The following is a 17,493-nucleotide window of genomic DNA, read 5'->3' as shown; positions in this document are numbered from 1 at the left end:
ATCCAAGACCTCGCCCAGGCACAAAAAGAAGATGAGGCATTAAAAGAAATTTTAAAAGGAAACTTCCTAGCTCCCTACGAAAAGTTTAGGAATTCTTTGACGATCCATGAGGGAATCGTTTTAAAAGATGGAATTTATGTAGTCCCCACCCAGGACAGGAATGAGATAATTTGCAAGTTCCATGACGGACATGGACACCAAAGGATTGAATCCACCCTTGCCCACCTCAGACCCCTCTGCTGGTGGCCTGATTTAAAAACCGACGTGTCCCATTACATAAGAACATAAGAACTAGGAACAGGAGTAGGCCATCTGGCCCCTCGAGCCTGCTCCGCCATTTAATGAGATCATGGCTGATCTTTGTGGACTCAGCTCCACTCTCCGGCCCGTACACCATATCCCCGAATCCCTTTATTCTTTAGAAAGGCATCTGTCTTTTTCTTAAAAACGTTTAAAGAAGGAGCCTCAACTGCTTCACTGGGCAAGGAATTCCAGTGATTCACAACCCTTTGGGTGAAGAAGTTCCTCCTACACTCCGTCCTAAATCTATCTCCCCTTATTTTGAGGCTATGCCCCCTAGTTCTGCTTTCCCCAACCAGTGGAAACAACCTGCCCGCATCTATCCTATCTATTCCCTTCATAATTTTATATGTCTCAATCAGATCCCCCCGCATCCTTCTAAACTCAAATGAGTACAGTCCCAGTCTACTCAACCTCTCGTCATAATCTAATCCCCTCAACTCTGGGATCAACCTAGTGAATCTCCTCTGCACTCCCTCCAGTGCCAATATGTCCTTTCTCAGGTAAGGAGACCAAAACTGAACACAATACTCCAGATGCGGCCTCACCAGCACCCTATACAATTGCAGCATAACCTCCCTAGTCTTGAACTCCATCCCTATAGCAATGAAAGACAAAACTCGATTAGCCTTCTTAATCACCTGTTGCACCTGCACACCAACTTTTTGCGACTCGTGCACCAGCACACCCAGGTCCCTCTGCACAGCAGCATGTTTTAACATCTTACCGTTTAAATAATAATCCATTCTGCTGTTATTCCTCCCAAAATGGATAGCCTCACACTTGGCAACATTGAATTCCATCTGCCAGACCCTAGCCCATTCACCTAACCTATCCAAATCCTTCTGCAGACTTCCGGTATCCTCTGCCCTTTTTGCTTTACCACTCATCTTAGTGTCGTCTGCAAACTTTGACACATTGCACTTGGTCCCCAACTCCAAATCGTCTATGTAAATTGTGAACAACTGCGGGCCCAACACTGATCCTTGAATGACCCCACTAGTTACAGGTTGCCAACCAGAGAAACACCCATTTATCCCCACTCTCTGCTTTCTGTTAGTTAACCAATCCTCTACCCATGCTACCACTTTACCCTCAATGCCATGCATCTTTAGTTTATGCAGCAACCTTTTGTGTGGCACCTTGTCAAAAGCTTTCTGGAAATCCAGATATATCACATCCATTGGCTCCCCATTATCTACTGCACTGGTAACGTCCTCAAAAAATTCTACCAAATTAGTCAGACACGACCTACCCTTTGTGAACCCATGCTGCATCTGCCCAATGGGACAATTTCCCTCCAGGTGCCCCGCTATTTCCTCCTTAATGATAGATTCCAGCATTTTCCCTACAACCGAAGTTAAGCTTACCGGCCTATAATTACCCGCTTTCTGCCAACCTCCTTTTTTAAACAGTGGTGTCACGTTTGCTACTTTCCAATCCTCTGGGACAATCCCAGAGTCCAGTGAATTTTGATAAATTATCACTAGTGCGTTTACAATTTCCCTAGCCATCTCTTTTAACACTCTGGGATGCATCCCATCAGGGCCAGGAGACTTGTCTACCTTTAGCCCCATTAGCTTGCCCAATACTGCCTCCTTAGTGATTACAATCATCTCAAGGTCCTCACCTATCATATCCTTATTTCCATCAGTCACTGGCATGTTATTTGTGTCCTCCACTGTGAAGACTGACCCAAAAAACCTGTTCAGCCCCTCAGCCATTTCCCCGTCTCCTATTATTAGATCTCCCTTCTTATCTTCCAAAGGACCAATATTTACCTTAGCCACTCTTTTCTGTCTTATATATTTGTAGAAGCTTTTACTATCTGCTTTTATGTTCTGAGCCAGTTTACTTTCATAGCCTACCTTACTCTTCCTTATGGCTTTTTTAGTAGCTTCCTGTTGTCCCCTAAAGACTTCCCAGTCCTCTAGTCTTCCACTAATTTTTGCCACTTTGTCTGTTTTTTCCTTCAATTTGATACTCTCCCTCACCTCCTTAGATATCCACGGTCGATTTTTCCCCTTTCTACCGTCTTTATTTTTTGTCGGTCTGAAAACTGTTTAATTTGTGCTCAAAACAACACCGATAGGTATGCGAAAAAAGCCCAGCGACATACCCGCCCTGTAAATGGCCCGTGGACAAACCTCCAATTGGATTATCTTGGTCCCCTCCCTCCCTGCAGAAATGGATACAAGTATGTGTTAGTGGTAATCGACACATTTATGAAATGGGTCGAAGCGTTTCCCTCGAGAACAAACACAGCCACGTCCACGGCGAAGATCTAAACAGAGCAAATTTTTACGAGATTGGGACCCCCCATAGTATTGAGTCATACCAAGGTTCCCACTTTACGGGAAGGGTCATGAAAAATGTGATGACGATATTTGGTATTAGGCAAAAGTTCCACATTGCCTATCACCCGCAGTCCAGCGGCATTGTGGAGCGCATGAATCGGACACTAAAGGCCAAACTTAGAAACATGGTGCAGCAGCACAACACAACATGGGACACAGCGCTCCCATTCGCACTGATGTTTATTAGGAACACAGTGTCGAGCTCAACAGGATATACCCCCCATACCCTCATGACCGGACGACCCATGAAGGGTACCGAATACTTATTTGGACTTGGTTTGGCCAGCCCCGCAGTCACCGCCCTGACCCATGAGAAAGCAGTCCAGCACATGGTAGAGAACATTAAGGCAGCACAGCTCGCTGCAGCTGTTCGACTAGGCGCTAAACGGAAGCAGAGTAAGGCCTGCTTTGATAAGACAGTACACCCGACAAAGTATACAGTCGGACAGCAAGTAATGATCACCTTATACAATCCCAGCTCATTCCTCTCCCCTAAATTTGCAGGACCCTATTCAATCTCGGACAAAGTAAGCCCCTCAGTTTATAAAATCCATGTAACCGAACGGAAAATCAGGATAGTTCCATGTAAATCAGCTTAAGGTTTATGGAACGCAGTGCAGCCACTCACACCACCTGTCATTGGCTATGGCAGACAATGAGGACCCGCCCATTGACAACCCAATTTCCCCTGCCCCCAGCAGCACGTCCACAAACACGACCTTGACCACGCCCCCAGAATCAAATTTCACCCTGACACTTGATTCGGCTGCTAGCGACAGCGCAACTGAAGCCCCTGAGAGACCTTTACAAAGCTCCCACGAACCAGGCCCCAGTCACTACAAGCCCAGAGACCCCGACCAAGATACGTTCAGCCCCTTTGAAACGATTTATTTGCCCACACCGGAACCTGACCCGCCACCCGACGATAGCGACAGCCCCCTTGCAACCTCCCTACGGAACATGAAGCACTGGCACCGTGACAATTCCTGTCGTCTGACTAGGAATGATGAAATGGACCCCATATCGGCACACGCCGCGTTAGCACGCAAACTCCATGAACGCGTTTGGCACCCGAGAGATGGCGACTACTCCGAGTCTGACTCCCACCATGGTAACGCCTTTGAAAAAGTTTGGGAATGGAACCTTGAGGTGTCCAGATGATGAGAGTCAGGAACCGATTGAGATTTACGGTGTCCTGTACTCTGTTGGAACCTGCCCGCTTTTATGTTTAGTTTGTGTGTGAATGTTGTTCGCTCTCTCTTGTACGATTTTGTGTGTCGTCCTCACGGATGCTTGCTTGAAGCAGTCATAACTACTCTTCTGACGCCACATGGCAGTTAGTGAAACAAGTTTGTCTGGAGCCCATATAGTTACAAATTCTTACCGCTCTTGGAAGGTCACTCAGGCAGTGGAGTAACGGCACTTATCCCCGCCCTGCCTGAGGACCCCCTAAACATTTGGTCAGCCAAGCTCGGGTAGTGGAGCAACGGCACTGATCACCGCTCTATCCGGGGATCCCACCCATTCTTGCCCTGCCGTGGATCATGCGCACCACCCCATTCATAAAATTGTTTTCGAAACTCTTTTGCTGTTCTTTTTCTTCCCTCTGGTTTAAAGAATGTTTTTTGCCACAACTTTTGCCCTTTCCGGCAACACTTCGGTTGCTATTCCCCCACATACTATTTACATGTCAGAAACACTTGGTCAGAAAAACAAGTTTGCAGAGGACGGAGAAATTGTCCGCCCACCCAGCCAAACAGACACAGGCTGCAAGAGTGCTCGCACTGTGACAGAATTTTTTTTTCAGATGTCTTGTCTCCGCAAATGGTTGGTTTAAAAAAAAAATGAGGGGGTCACATATGGTTACGATTCTAATGGGACATTGATGTTAAGGAGAGACAGACAGACATACGAGATGTTAAACAACACGATTATAACAGATACTATGCTTGTTCCCTTAGAAAGATACAAAGATACTCGAAGGCGAAGGAAAACTTGAACAAAATGAAGACGACCCTGATGATCGGCATCATGATCATCGCTGACAGTACAGTTGCACGCGTTACCCACCTCTACCTACCTTACCACACAGGCCCCAAACACGACCACCCAACACAACACCCCTTGCCCGGATACTACACCACACACACACTCAGCCACCAATATCCCCACATGGTGTGAGAATCTCGTTAAGTGTTATTCACTGTTCTGCACAGTGGAAGACTTACTAGTGATAGCCATATTGTACAGTATTGTCCAGACAATTAGATTGTGAAAATGGAGGAGGAGAGCCTCCCGCCCTCCAGTATACATATTTAGAGCCCCTTTCCTCGGACTCCAGCAAACCCCACACTCTTTCTGAACCTTCCTCTTTAATAAATTCCACGGTTGTTGTTTTGTTAATAAAGTTTATTTTTCTGTATGTGAATGTTAATGACAGGAAGAAATGTGGTGCCGCTATCGGATTTTTTTGTATTGTAAGATAAGTTCTTTGATTGATAAATAGCAGCATGAGTGTAGTCTAGTTAGAGACAGTTAGAGGTTCCCCTTTTACTGAATGTTAAATGGCCCCTTAGAAATTCTTAGATATGTGTTGTTTAGGGAAATTAGGTAAATGCCTTTGACCCATAGGACAGAGTACAGTAGAACCTGCCCTTGGCTAAGGGTACCCGGCATTTCAGAGAACAAAGAAGACACAGTATTGTGATCCTTCACGCTTCGTGTTGAGGATCAAGAGGACGGAGTGTAGCCATCTGGGATGGCCACTTCCAACAAGGTACAGAGAAACGCGCAAAGCCCAGCGGGTAAAATGGACGAGCCAAGACTCAGGCAGGCTCAGAGCCTGAAATGCATATTCGTAAGCTAGAAGTCCAGACGGTATCGAAACTCCGTCCAATTATCCTTTCAATGGGGCCGATTAACATTTGATGGCCCATCTTCACCAAAACAAAGGACTGGTACTCAAGCAACTGGGACAGTCCCAGACATTTCGGCGCCACTCCCTGTTCAAGGGAAATGCAAACAACAGGGTCAGTGGCCGCTTGGGACATGCCCAGCCATCGAGATCCCCGCCCACTTATTGGCTAAGGAATCGAACAGAGTAATCAGGGATCACACAATTAGTAAGGCCCAAATCAAAGGACCATCCAAAAGAGCACGAAAATCCCCTGAGTATAAGAAGAAGAGTTCGCCATATGTTCACTCTCTTTTGACCCTAGTACCCCGGTCACGGCCATCGCCAAGTGCAGCAACACCAGAAGCAAGTCCAAGTTCAACGCCCGCTACCAGATGGATGAGCCTAGTTGAGCAGCAGTTACTCCTTCAAATCCGATAGATCTAGAATCGAACAGCGGCCACTGTTTTCTGACCCAAGCCGGGTGCCCGAAGTTAAGTACAGGTTGTCTTAGTCGATAGGTGTAGTTAACTAGTAGTGTTTGTGTTGCATGACTAATTGTGTGTAAATAAAGTACCCTTGACCTTGAATTAACTAACTGGCGTTTGGCTCTTTGATCGATAGCCGGTTGAAACTTGTGGTGGTATCATTTGATACCTGGCGACTCTAAGCATTAAGACATAGATAACAGAGAAAGAAGGGCAAACTCACTGATTGCCATAATTGGAACAGAGCCACAGAAAAGACAAAGCAAAAGAAACGTGCGACAATATGCTCGGACTGCACAACCTGCACTCATTCAGTCACTCACGCATGTTCTCCTATTCAATCAGATCATGGCTGATTTCTACCCCAAATCCATTTACCCATCTTTGTTCCATATCCTGTTATACTATTATTAACAAAAATCTATTAAGTTTGGTCTTGAAGATTTCAATTGACTCAGCATAGACAGGGAATTCTAGATTTTCATTATTCTTTGTGTAAAGAGTACATTTAAAAATCTTTCATTTTGGCATCGCTGGCATTTATTACCCATCCCTAATTGCCCTTGAGAAGGTGGCAGTGAGCAGCCTTCTTGAACCGTTTTGACCAATGGTTGCCAAACAACAGGCTGTTTTGTCCTGGATGTTGTTGAGCTTCCTAAGTGTTGGTGGAGGTGCACTCATTCAGGCAAGTGGAGAGTATTCCATCACATTCCTAACGTATGCCTTGTAGATGGTAGACAGGCTTTGGGAAGTCACGAGATGAATTACTTGCCACAGATTTACAGCCTCTGACCTATCCTTATATCCACTACATTGCTAGTCCAGTTCAATTTCTGGTCAATAGTACATCACTGTTACTTCACAGCACCAGTGTCCCAGGTTCGATTCCCACTTGGGTCACTGTCTGTGCAGAATCTGCACGTTCTCCCCGTGTCTGCATGGGTTTCCTCCGGGCGCTCTGGTTTCCTCCCACAAGTCCCAAAATTCACCTTGTTCGGTGAATTGGACATTCTGAATTCTCCTTCAGTGTACCCGAACAGGCACCGGAATGTGGTGACTAGGGGATTTTCACAGTATCTTCATTGCAGTGTAAATGTAAGCCTACTTGTGATACTAATAAAGATTATTATTATTATTATTAACCCCCAGGATGTTGATAGTGGGAGATTCAGTAATTGTTAGGCCATTGAATGTCAAGGGGAATTGGTTGGGCATGGTCATTGCCTGGCATTGTGTGGCGTGAATGTTGCTTGCCACCTATCAGCCCAAGCCTGAATGTTGTCCAGGCCTTGCTGCATGTGGGCACGGAGTGTTCAATATCTGAGGAGTTCCAAATGTTGCTGAACATTGAGTAATCATCAGTGAACACCCCCACTTCTGGGGCGAGATTCTCCGACCCCCCGCCGGATCGGAGAATCGCCGGGGGCTGGCGTGAATCCCGCCCCCGCCGGTTGCCGAATTCTCCACCACCGGATATTCGTCAGGGACGGGAATCACGGCACGCCGGTTGGCGGGCCACCCCCCGCGATTCTCCGGCCCGGATGGGCCGAAGTCCCACCGCTAAAATGCCTGTCCCGCCGGCGTAGATTAAACCACCTACCTTACCGGCGGGACAAGGCGGCTCCGGGGTCCTGGGGGGGGCGCGGGGCGATCTGGCCCCGGGGGGTGCCCCCACGGTGGCCTGGCCCGCGATCGGGGCCCACCGATCCGCGGGCGGGCCTGTGCCGTGGGGGCACTCTTTCCCTTCCGCCTTCACCACGGTCTCCACCATGGCGGAGGCGGAAGAGACTCTCTCCACTGCGCATGTGCGGGAATGCTGTCAGCGGCCGCTGACGCTCCCGCGCATGCGCCGCCCGGAGATGTCATTTCCGCGCCAGCTGGCGGGGCATCAAAGGCCTTTTCCGCCAGCTGGAGGGGCGGAAATTCGTCCGGCGCGGGCCTAGCCCCTTAAGGTTGGGGCTCGGCCCCCAAAGATGCGGAGCATTCCGCACCTTTTGGGCGGCGCAATGCCCGACTGATTTGCGCCGTTTTGGGCGCCAGTCGGCGGACATCGCGCCGTTTCCGGAGAATTTCGCCCCTGACCTTTTGATGGAAGGAAGGTCATTGATGAAGCAGCTAAAGATGGTTGACCCTCAGACCCTATTCTGACGAACTCCTTCAGTGATGTCCTGGGACTGGGATGTTGGACCTCCAACAACCACAACCATCTTCCTTTGCACCAGGTATGACATCAGCCAGCGGAGAGTTTTACCCCTGATTTCCATTGACTTCAGTTTTGCTATGGCTCCTTGTTGCCATACTCAGCCAAATACTGCCTTGAGGCGAGGCTGAGACCCTCAATAACAAAGAAATTAAAAGGGACCAAAAAGACAATTCAGTGAACAACTCTTATGTTATTGTAAGCATGTTATTTTTAGATTTTATTTGATGCTATATGTTGGATGCAGGATTTTTGGCTGCTATAAAAACAAGAAGATAAAAATTATTTTTCATCCGCATTTTGAATGATTTGTGCTGTAACAAGCAATGGATTGTGGTAAGTATAAATGTTTAACATTAGAATTTCCATTCAAATACATTCAAGTGTCAAGTAATTTCACCTACCCGGGTGCATAGGCGGGTTTTGGTTCCACTTTGATAGCCGTTGTGTTGCTGTTCATGCAATGGGTGCTGGGATAACTTTTGGTTAGGATTCCATTGTTACCATTGCAATTCGCATGGCTGATGAGGCTTGGGCCACAAGATCCAGAGTTTGGCACGAGACCGCTGTGTCGAGCTGCCACTGGGATGCAGCTGCTGGTTACATGGCAAAGGTGGCTGACTCCACTGGTGGAAGGACTGTTTAGATGGCCTGTGTTCACAATTGCGCTGGGGATAGAATGGCCAATTGGAGCACTGCCGGATACATGGGGATTGGAATAACTTACTGAGACTGGAAGATCTGGAAAACAGCTGCAGGGAAAGAAATCATGGGATATATTACAGCACCATTCTTTGATAAATGACAAACATGACATGTATTTAACAAAGATATACTTCTGATGACCCCTATGTGCTTTTAACTTTAGGCTACCAATGCTTTATCTAGTAAATTGGATAGAATTGCCATAGTAACAAACAATCGCAGAACAGTCTATGGTAGTTGGCACAGACATTTTTGTTGGCCAATTAAAGTAGGCACTGATAACATGTTATTATTGGCTATTCTCCACTTAAGGTCGTAACCACTTTTTACAAACAAAGGTACCATATCTTCTCGAAGTAAACCACTTTCATTGATTGAAAACTCTTCTGCATTCAGTATGGAAATGAAGTGTCTTTATTCTGCAAAGGGTTTTGTGCTTGTTTTCATTGCTAATTTCGCACATCCCCCATGTGATCTGGGGAACTAGGCTTGAAAATGTCAGGTTCTTCCACAAATAAACTTTGGCAAAATCAGAGGAACAGTCACTCTGTCATTCCTGAACACGGCCCCATGCATAAAGTGGTGGCAGGTAATGATCAATGGAAAAAATAAATTAATATTAATTTGCATGAATAATCTTTAAGATTGCCATAATGATACTGAAGTGTTGCGGTTCCTCCAAAGGAAGAACATTAATTTTTCGAAATGCTTGAAATTACAGTTGGAAATTAGAGTTGTCAACACTGACGAATGAACACCTTAAGTGACCAATCCTTTGTCAGCTATTTTAACAGAGAGCTTAACCTGTTCATATTAAATGCGACACGTCTATCAAAGAAGCAAAAGAATGTCCTATGAAGACATTAAGAGCAATTTTGCAAGACTGTTTCAAACACAAGTGGGCGCGATTCAACTAAATGGGAACAAAGTCTCCCAAAGCGAGCGCGTTTGGCAGCGTGTTTTTCGGCGCTCGTAGCGCTGAGAAACACATGGCGATACAACGCCACTCATGTTAAATAAGGGACCTCAGCAGGGATCACATGGTTGAGGCCGTACATAGCCACTTTTTCTACACAGAGGAGCTCCGCCCGCCTGAACTCCTCAGTATAGTGAAATTGGCTTGTCATTTTTAAATGCCGTCCCGACCTCTGAGGCCCCTGAAGAGACCCCGACGCCCCCAAGACCCAATGCACCATGAGAGGGTCCCAGGCCCTCCTACATCTCCCCAACACTCGCATAGGGCACCCCTGACCTGATCACCAGCACACAAAAAATGCCAGCTTGGCACCTTGGCAGTGTCCATGCCAGCTGGCGGTGCCACCTGGGCACCAGCCTGGCACTGCCAAGGTGTCTAGGTGGCACTGCAAGTTGGCATGGGCACTTCCAGGGTGCCAGGTTGGCACTGCCAAGGTGCCAAACTGGCATTTTTTACGCACTCACGATCGGGCCAGGGTTGCCATGTGTGGGTGGGTATTGGGGGGCTGTGGGGGAGGGGTGGCCAGGACCCTCCCTTCCTGTGTTCAAGCTGGGGGTGAGGAGATGGGGATCGTTTTGGGGACCTCGGGGATTTTTTAAATGGCGTCCCGATCTCTCGTTACAATGGGGAGTTCTGGCAAGCGGAGCTCCCCACTGGAGAAAACGGGGCTATGTGCGGGCCCGGCCACACGTTCCCCGTTCAGGCCTTTTATTCAGGTGAGTCGTGTTGCATAGCCATATGTTTCTTGGCACTGTGTGAATTGAGTGGGAGAATCGTGGCCATAGTCACTCTTTTGGGCCCTGGGGTGTTTCTCTCTCATCAAGCCCACACTTCGAATTACTTTCATCACTGGGGAGTTGAACTCGCTGGCCAGACTGGGTCGTCAGAGATAGGACCGCCATTTTGAAAGACTGTCCCGATCTCTAAGTGAGCTTGTGGATCCCCCACACACACCCACCCATGGGCAATGCCACCCCCCAAACACATGGGCATTACCCTACACCCTCCCAAGTGATGACACCCTGAAATGGGGTCATTGAGGGCCCCCCTTCAGGCCTTCCCACACTCCTTTTTGGACCCCAATCCTCTTGCAGGACCCCCATCCTTTATCCCCCCAACCTTCTGGAGGGTCCTTCATACAGCCCTGCCTCCCCACCTTCATACCCGTCCACCCTCCTTTCATGGGCATGGCCTCCCTCACGCCCTGACCCTTGGCAGTAACACCCTGCCACCACTCCTGCTAACTTTGCAATGTCACAGGGGCATCTTGACAGTGCCAGGGTGGCAGTACCAAGGAGCCCGTGTTCAAAGGAGAGGGCCAGGGAGCCACTCTGTCCTATCCCTGACCACCCAGGGGCCTCCGATGGCCCAGGAGACCCCACATTTGTGTGGCCCAGTACTAATGGCGCCCAGCTGGGGTCTCCCTGGGAAGGCCGATAAATGCCGGGAGCCCGCTAGATTCCGGGTTAGCATGCCTAAGCAGGTTTCAAACCTGCTTACGTGTGCAAAGCTTGTTTCTGCCCATTGTGGGGCACTTCGCGATACCTGGGTACATCTTGCAAGGTGCACTGGCTGTCGGAAATCCCATGGGAGGCCTCTCTCGACATCTACTAGCCACACCGTGCTCCTGTACGGGTGCAACGCAGCCAGTAAACCCCGCCCAGAGCCATACTGGCAATGACTGTGGGTCAGAAAATTGGGAGTAATGCTGTAAGCCCATTCCCACTACTGCAATCCACGTCAGGAAGAACAAAGAACAAAGAAAAGTAGAGCACAGGAACAGGCCCTTCGGCCCTACAAGTCTGTGCCGATCATGATGCCCTAACTTGAAGAACCCTTCTGCCCTTACTCGGTCCATATCCTTCTATTTCCTCCCTATTCATGTACCCATCCAGGGGCCTCTTAAATGTTGCTAATGTGCCTACTCCCACAACATTCTCTGGCAATGTGTTCCAGGCACCCACCACTCTCTGTGTGAAAACTTACCCCGCACATCTCCCTTAAACTTTCCTCCTCTCACCTTGAACCTGTGCCCCTTGTTCCCTTGTAATTGACACTTCCACCCTTGGAAAATGCCTTTGACTATCCACCCTGTCTATGCCTCTCATAATTTTGTAGACTTCTATCAGATCTCCCCTCAGCCTCCGTCTTTCCAGTGAAAAAAATTCTAGTTCATTCAACCTCTCCTCACAGCCAACACCCTCGACACCAGGCAACATCCTGGTGAATCTTTTTTGCCCTCTTTCCAAAGCTTCCACGTCCTTCTGGTAATGTAGTGACCAGAACTGCACGCAATACTCCAAATGCGGCCTAGCCAAGGTTTTCCAAGTCCTTTACTCAATACCCCAGCGTGGGCGGCATAGTAGCACAGTGGGTAGCACTGTTGCTTCACAGCTCTAGGGTCTCAGGTTCGATTCTCGGCTTGGGTCACTGTCTGTGCGGAGTCTGCACGTTCTCCCCGTGTCTACGTGGGTTTCCTCCGGGTGCTCCGGTTTCCTCCCACAAGTCCCGAAAGACATGCTGTTAGGTGACTTGCATGTTCTGAATTCTCCTTCTGTGTACCCGAACAAGAGCCAGAATGTGGCGACTAGGGGCTTTTCACAATAACTTCATTGCAGTATTGATGTAAGCTGACTTGTGACAATAAAGATTATTTAAAAAAGGAAGTTAGTATGCCATATGCCTTCTTAATCATGTTGGTCACCTATGTTGCCACTTTTAGGGAACTGTGGACCTGCTCGCCAGATCCCTCTGTATGTTAATGTTCCTAAGGGTTCTGCCATTTACAGTATAATTCATACCTACATTTGATCCTCCATCATCTTGAATTTGCCCGGATTAATCTCTATTTATAGTCATCTGTGCCCAAGTCTCCAATCTATCTATATCCTGTTGTATCCTCTGACAATCATCGGCAACTCTGCCAATCTTTGTGTCATCCACAAACTTACTAATCAGGCCACCCACATTGTCCTCCAGATCATTTAGAAATATTACAAACAGCACTGATCCCTGCGGAACACCACTAGCTACAGATCTCCATTCTGAAAAACACCCTCCCACTGCTACTTTCTGTCTTCTATAACCAAATCAGTTCTGTATCCATCTAGCCAGCCCACACCAAATCCCATAGCATTTTAGCTTTTGTACCAGTCTGCCATGTGGGACCTTGTCAAACGCCTTACTCAAGTCCATATAAACTACATAGACAACCCTTCCCTCATCAATTATCTTTGTCAACTCTTCAAAAAACTCAATCAAGTTGGTGAGACATGACCTTCTCCATACAAAACAATGTCCCTTGTCACTAGCTTGGGTGACAGGTTTGGCTCCTTCCTGCGGTACAAATTGAACCAGGGTAAAAACAAATGCTTTCCGGTGAATCTCCCAGGGAGGGAGCCAACCTGAGGAAGTTGCCTTTTCGCTTGCCCAGGTCCAGCTTCCTCTATCTGGGAGTCCAGGTGGCCCATGACTGGGCCTCCCAAAGTTAAATTTTGTGGACCTGATTAGAGCAGTGAAGGAGGACCAGAAGAGATGGGATAACCACCCGCTGACTTTTGCAGGGAAGCTTCAGCCAGTCAAAGTGAACATTTTCCCAAGTTATCTATTTTTATTTCAGTGCCTTCCAGTTTTCCTTTGGTAATCTTTCTTTACACGAGTCAATAGGATGATCTTGTCTTTTATTTGGGTAGGCAGGACCCCACAAGTCCATAGCGGCTTTTTACAAAGGGATAGGCAGTCAGGGGGTCTAGCATTGCCCAATCTGCTATTCTACCTGTTATTTAGGGGTAGCAAGGTAGCACAGTGGTTAGCACAGTTGCTTCACAGCTCCAGGGTCCCAGGTTCGATTCCCTGCTTGGGCACTGTCTGTGCGGAGTCTGCACGTAATCCCCGTGTCTGCGTGGGTTTCCTCCGGGTGCTCCGGTTTCCTCCCACAGTCCAAAGTTGTGCAGGTTAGGTGGATTGGCCATGCTAAAATTGCCCTTAGTGTCCAAAATTGCCCTTAGTGTTGGGTGGGATTACTGGGTTATGGGGATGTGATGGAAGTGTGGGCTTGGGTGGGGTGCTCTTTCCAAGAGCCGAATGGCCTCCTTCTGCACTGTAAATTCTATGATATCTATGGTACGTTTCCAGCAGGAGTCACTGAGTAGCTAATATTAGCAGAAAAGCAGGCTATTTTTTAACTCTCACCAACCCCAGCCCAAGGATTCTCGGCCTAATTGTAGCACCCTCGTTATCATCTTCACTTGATCAGCTAAATCAGCTTGAACTAGATATAAAACTTACTGGCCTCTGTATGTCAGTGACCCACAACATTTACCCACCGTGCTCTCAGAGGCCAACGGGGAACTGTACACGTACTGCAGTGAATGTCAGTGAAAGTTAGTTTCAATGCTGGTAAATGACTATCTTAATGTGCTGTCAAACCCTTATTCACATCTCCATAAAACAGCAGATATTAGACATCACCATTACTCTAATAAAAACAGAAGCTTTAAAACAATATTTCATAACAACTGTACGTGTTCCAATGACAGAAATTTGGGTTTATAGATTTACCTTTGCTGCTTGCTTTTTGAGCAGAGTACATTATATTCTCTCAATGTTTTCTCACTGTCTTAATCTTTTTAGTAATTCAGTTAGTTTTATGATAGATGCCACACGCTTAAAGGTTAAATGTATCAGATTAATAATTAAAACCTGCCAAACTGAACCTTTCCAGAAATGTCCTTTGAGGAAAGTAAAACCTTTTAAAAAGTTGCATTTTAGTACCTTATTTGCTAAGATTCTTTTGGAACAAACAAAATAAAACAGAAAACTTCAGCTCATCTTGAAAATTTTATGCCACAGGTTTGTGTTCAACCAAGAATGAGACAACATTTTGACAGCATTTGTTATCTCCAGTTCAACTGATTGCTTCTGAGAGCCTCCAGTGCTTTAGCAATCTGAATGCTTGATATTGACAACCTCTAATCCCAATGCAAATGGTGATTTTTTTTCCCTTGTGAATCATGAAAACGGTGCATGAATGGGTGATTTTCCAACTGTGCACATCTACACTGCTTCACCTGCTGGGAGTATCTATTAGAAATTCAGGCACAATCATGCTCATGCTAATATTTTCAATCTGCACGTCCAGCAAGCAGGCTTTCCGTCAAGATTGCCTACTCTGATAATTTCCCACCTGGTTTGAAATGCTGTCATCTTAAAATGCTGTTGGTTCAAACAGGACGACTTCCGACTATTTTAGACTGCACCGCCTTTAGACTCTCCCCACTGCTGTTTGCGCTGGCTATAGAGCCACTGGCAATTGCTCTGAGGGCTTCAGAGGGTTGGAAGGGGCAGGTTCGGGGCGGGGGGGGGGGGGGGGTGAGCATAGAGTTTCATTGTATGCAGATGACCTGCTCTTGTACGTTTTGGACCCGATGGCGGGGATGGACAGAATCATGGCGACCCTGGGGGGATTCGGACGGTTTTCGGGGTACAAATTGAATATGACAAAAAGTGAAATGTTTATAGTTCAGGAGTGGGGCCAAGGGGACCGGCTGGGGGAACTGCCGTTCCGGTTAGTTGGGGACAGTTTCAGGTACCTGGGAATATAAGTGGCGCGGGATTGGGGTCAACTGCACAAGCGGAACCTGTCCCGGCTGGTAGATCAAATGCGAGGGGAGTTCCGGAGGTGGGATGCGCTCCCGCTGTCGTTAGCTGGGAGAGTACAGACTGTTAAAATGACGGTCCTCCCGAGGTCCTTATTCGTGTTCCAGTGTCTCCCCATTTTCATTCCACGTTCCTTTTTTAAGAGGGTAAGCAAGATCATTTTGGGCTTTGTATGGGCGGCAAGTCCCCGCGAGTGAAGAGGGTGATGCTCGAGCGGAACCGGGGGGAAGGGGGGCTTGCACTGCCGAATTTCAGCAACTATTATTGGGCGGCTAACATAGCCATGATAAAGAAGTGGGTGGTTGGGGGGGGGGGTCGGCTTGGGAGCGGGTTGAGGCAGCCTCATGTAGGGGTACCAGTCTGGGCGCGTTGGTGACGGCACCTCTGCCGTTCTGCCGGCGTGCTTCTCCACCAGTCCTGGAGTGGTGGCGGCCCTTCAGATCTGGGGACAGTGGAGGAGGCACGTGGGAGCAACTGGAGCATCGGTCTGGTCCCCGATATGTGACAACCATCGGTTTGCCCCGGGGAGGTTGGACGGAGGGTTTCAGGTCTGGTGGAGGGCGGGGATTGAGCGGATGAGAGATTTGTTTTTGGAAGGGAACTTCCCTAGCTTGAGGGCACTAGAGGCCAAGTTTGGGTTGACAAAGGGGAATGAATTCCGGTATATTCAGGTGCGGGACCTTTTGGTAGGCAGGTGCCATCTTTTCCACTCTTGCCACTAAGGGGGATCCAAGATAGGGTAGTGTTTAGAGGATGGGTGGGGGAGGGAAGTGTCTCGGATATTTACAAGGAGCTCATGGGGGCGGAGGAGACGCAGACCGAGGAGCTGAGGCATAAATGGGAGGAGGAGTTGGGAGGGGCGATTGAGGAAGGCCTGTGGGCAGACGCGCTGAGCAGGGTCAATGGGACTGCAACATGTGCCAGGCTTGGCCTGATTCAATTTAAGGTCGTCCACCGGGCCCACATGACAGTGTCCCGGATGAGCAGATTCTTTGGCGTAGAGGACAGGTGTGTAAAGTGTCTGAGAGGACCGGCAGACCATGTCCACATGTTTTGAGCTTGTCCAAAACTTAGGAGATACTGGCAGGGGTTCAAGGATGTCATGTCTAGAATACTGAACACGAGGGAGGCAATGAGTCCAGAGGTGGGATTTTTGGGGTTTCAGAGGCCTCGGAAGTCCAGGTGGAGAAAGAGGCCGACGTCTTGGCCTTTGCTTCCCTGGTAGCCCGGAGAAGGATACTTCTAGCTTGGAGGGACTCAAAGCCCCCAAAGTCGGAAGCCTGGCTGTCAGACAGGGCGAGTTTCCCGGGCTTAGAGAAAATCAAGTTTGCCTTGAAAGGATTATTGTTAGGGTTCGCCTGGAGGTGGCAACCATTCATTGGCCTCTTCGTGGAGAATTAATAGTCAGCAGGGGGGGGGGGCGCGCAGAGGGGGGGGGGTGGTTAGGGGAATGTAGTATAGGGGGTCAATTCGGCAGATCTGGGGTGGGCAGCGGCAATTGCACTGTGTACTTTGTTTACTGTACAGTCCTTTTGTTTTCTCGTTCTGTAATTCTACTGTTTACAATGCCAAAAAATACCTCATTAAAATTGTTTGTTAAAAAACAAAATTCTGTTGGTTGGCATGTAAGCCCAGGTCATTACAGATATTGTGGGGCACCACGGTAGCACAGTGGTTAGCACTGTTGCTTCACAGTGCCAGGGACCCAAGTTCGATTCCCGGCTTGGGTCACTGTCTCTGTGGAGTCTGCACGTTCTCCCCGTGTGTGCGTGGGTTTCCTCCGGGTGCTCCAGTTCCTCCCACAGTCCAAAGATGTGCAGGTTAGGTGGATTGGTCATGCTAAATTGCCCCGTAGTGTCCAAAAGTTAGGTGGGGCTGCTGGGTTACGGGGATGGGGTGGAGGTGTGGGCTTAGGT

At 48.2% G+C, this 17,493-nt stretch overlaps 1 protein-coding gene across 4 annotated transcripts in view; it reads right to left on the bottom strand.

The window, feature by feature from the left end:
- The window catches only part of myrf (myelin regulatory factor), a 473,200-nt gene that overhangs the window by 193,686 nt on the left and 262,021 nt on the right, over nt 1–17,493 (bottom strand). For all 4 annotated transcript variants that reach the window (XM_072466065.1, XM_072466063.1, XM_072466064.1 and 1 more), the window contains exon 4: nt 8,643–8,990. In XM_072466065.1, the coding sequence (XP_072322166.1) occupies nt 8,643–8,990 (348 nt within the window). The remainder of the gene's footprint in view (nt 1–8,642; nt 8,991–17,493) is intronic.

Source organism: Scyliorhinus torazame, chromosome 10 (genome assembly GCF_047496885.1).
Source record: "Scyliorhinus torazame isolate Kashiwa2021f chromosome 10, sScyTor2.1, whole genome shotgun sequence".
Taxonomy (NCBI): Eukaryota; Metazoa; Chordata; class Chondrichthyes; order Carcharhiniformes; family Scyliorhinidae; genus Scyliorhinus; species Scyliorhinus torazame.
The sequence above is the reverse complement of the archived record's forward strand: the minus strand, read 5'-3'. Positions and strand labels throughout refer to the sequence as shown.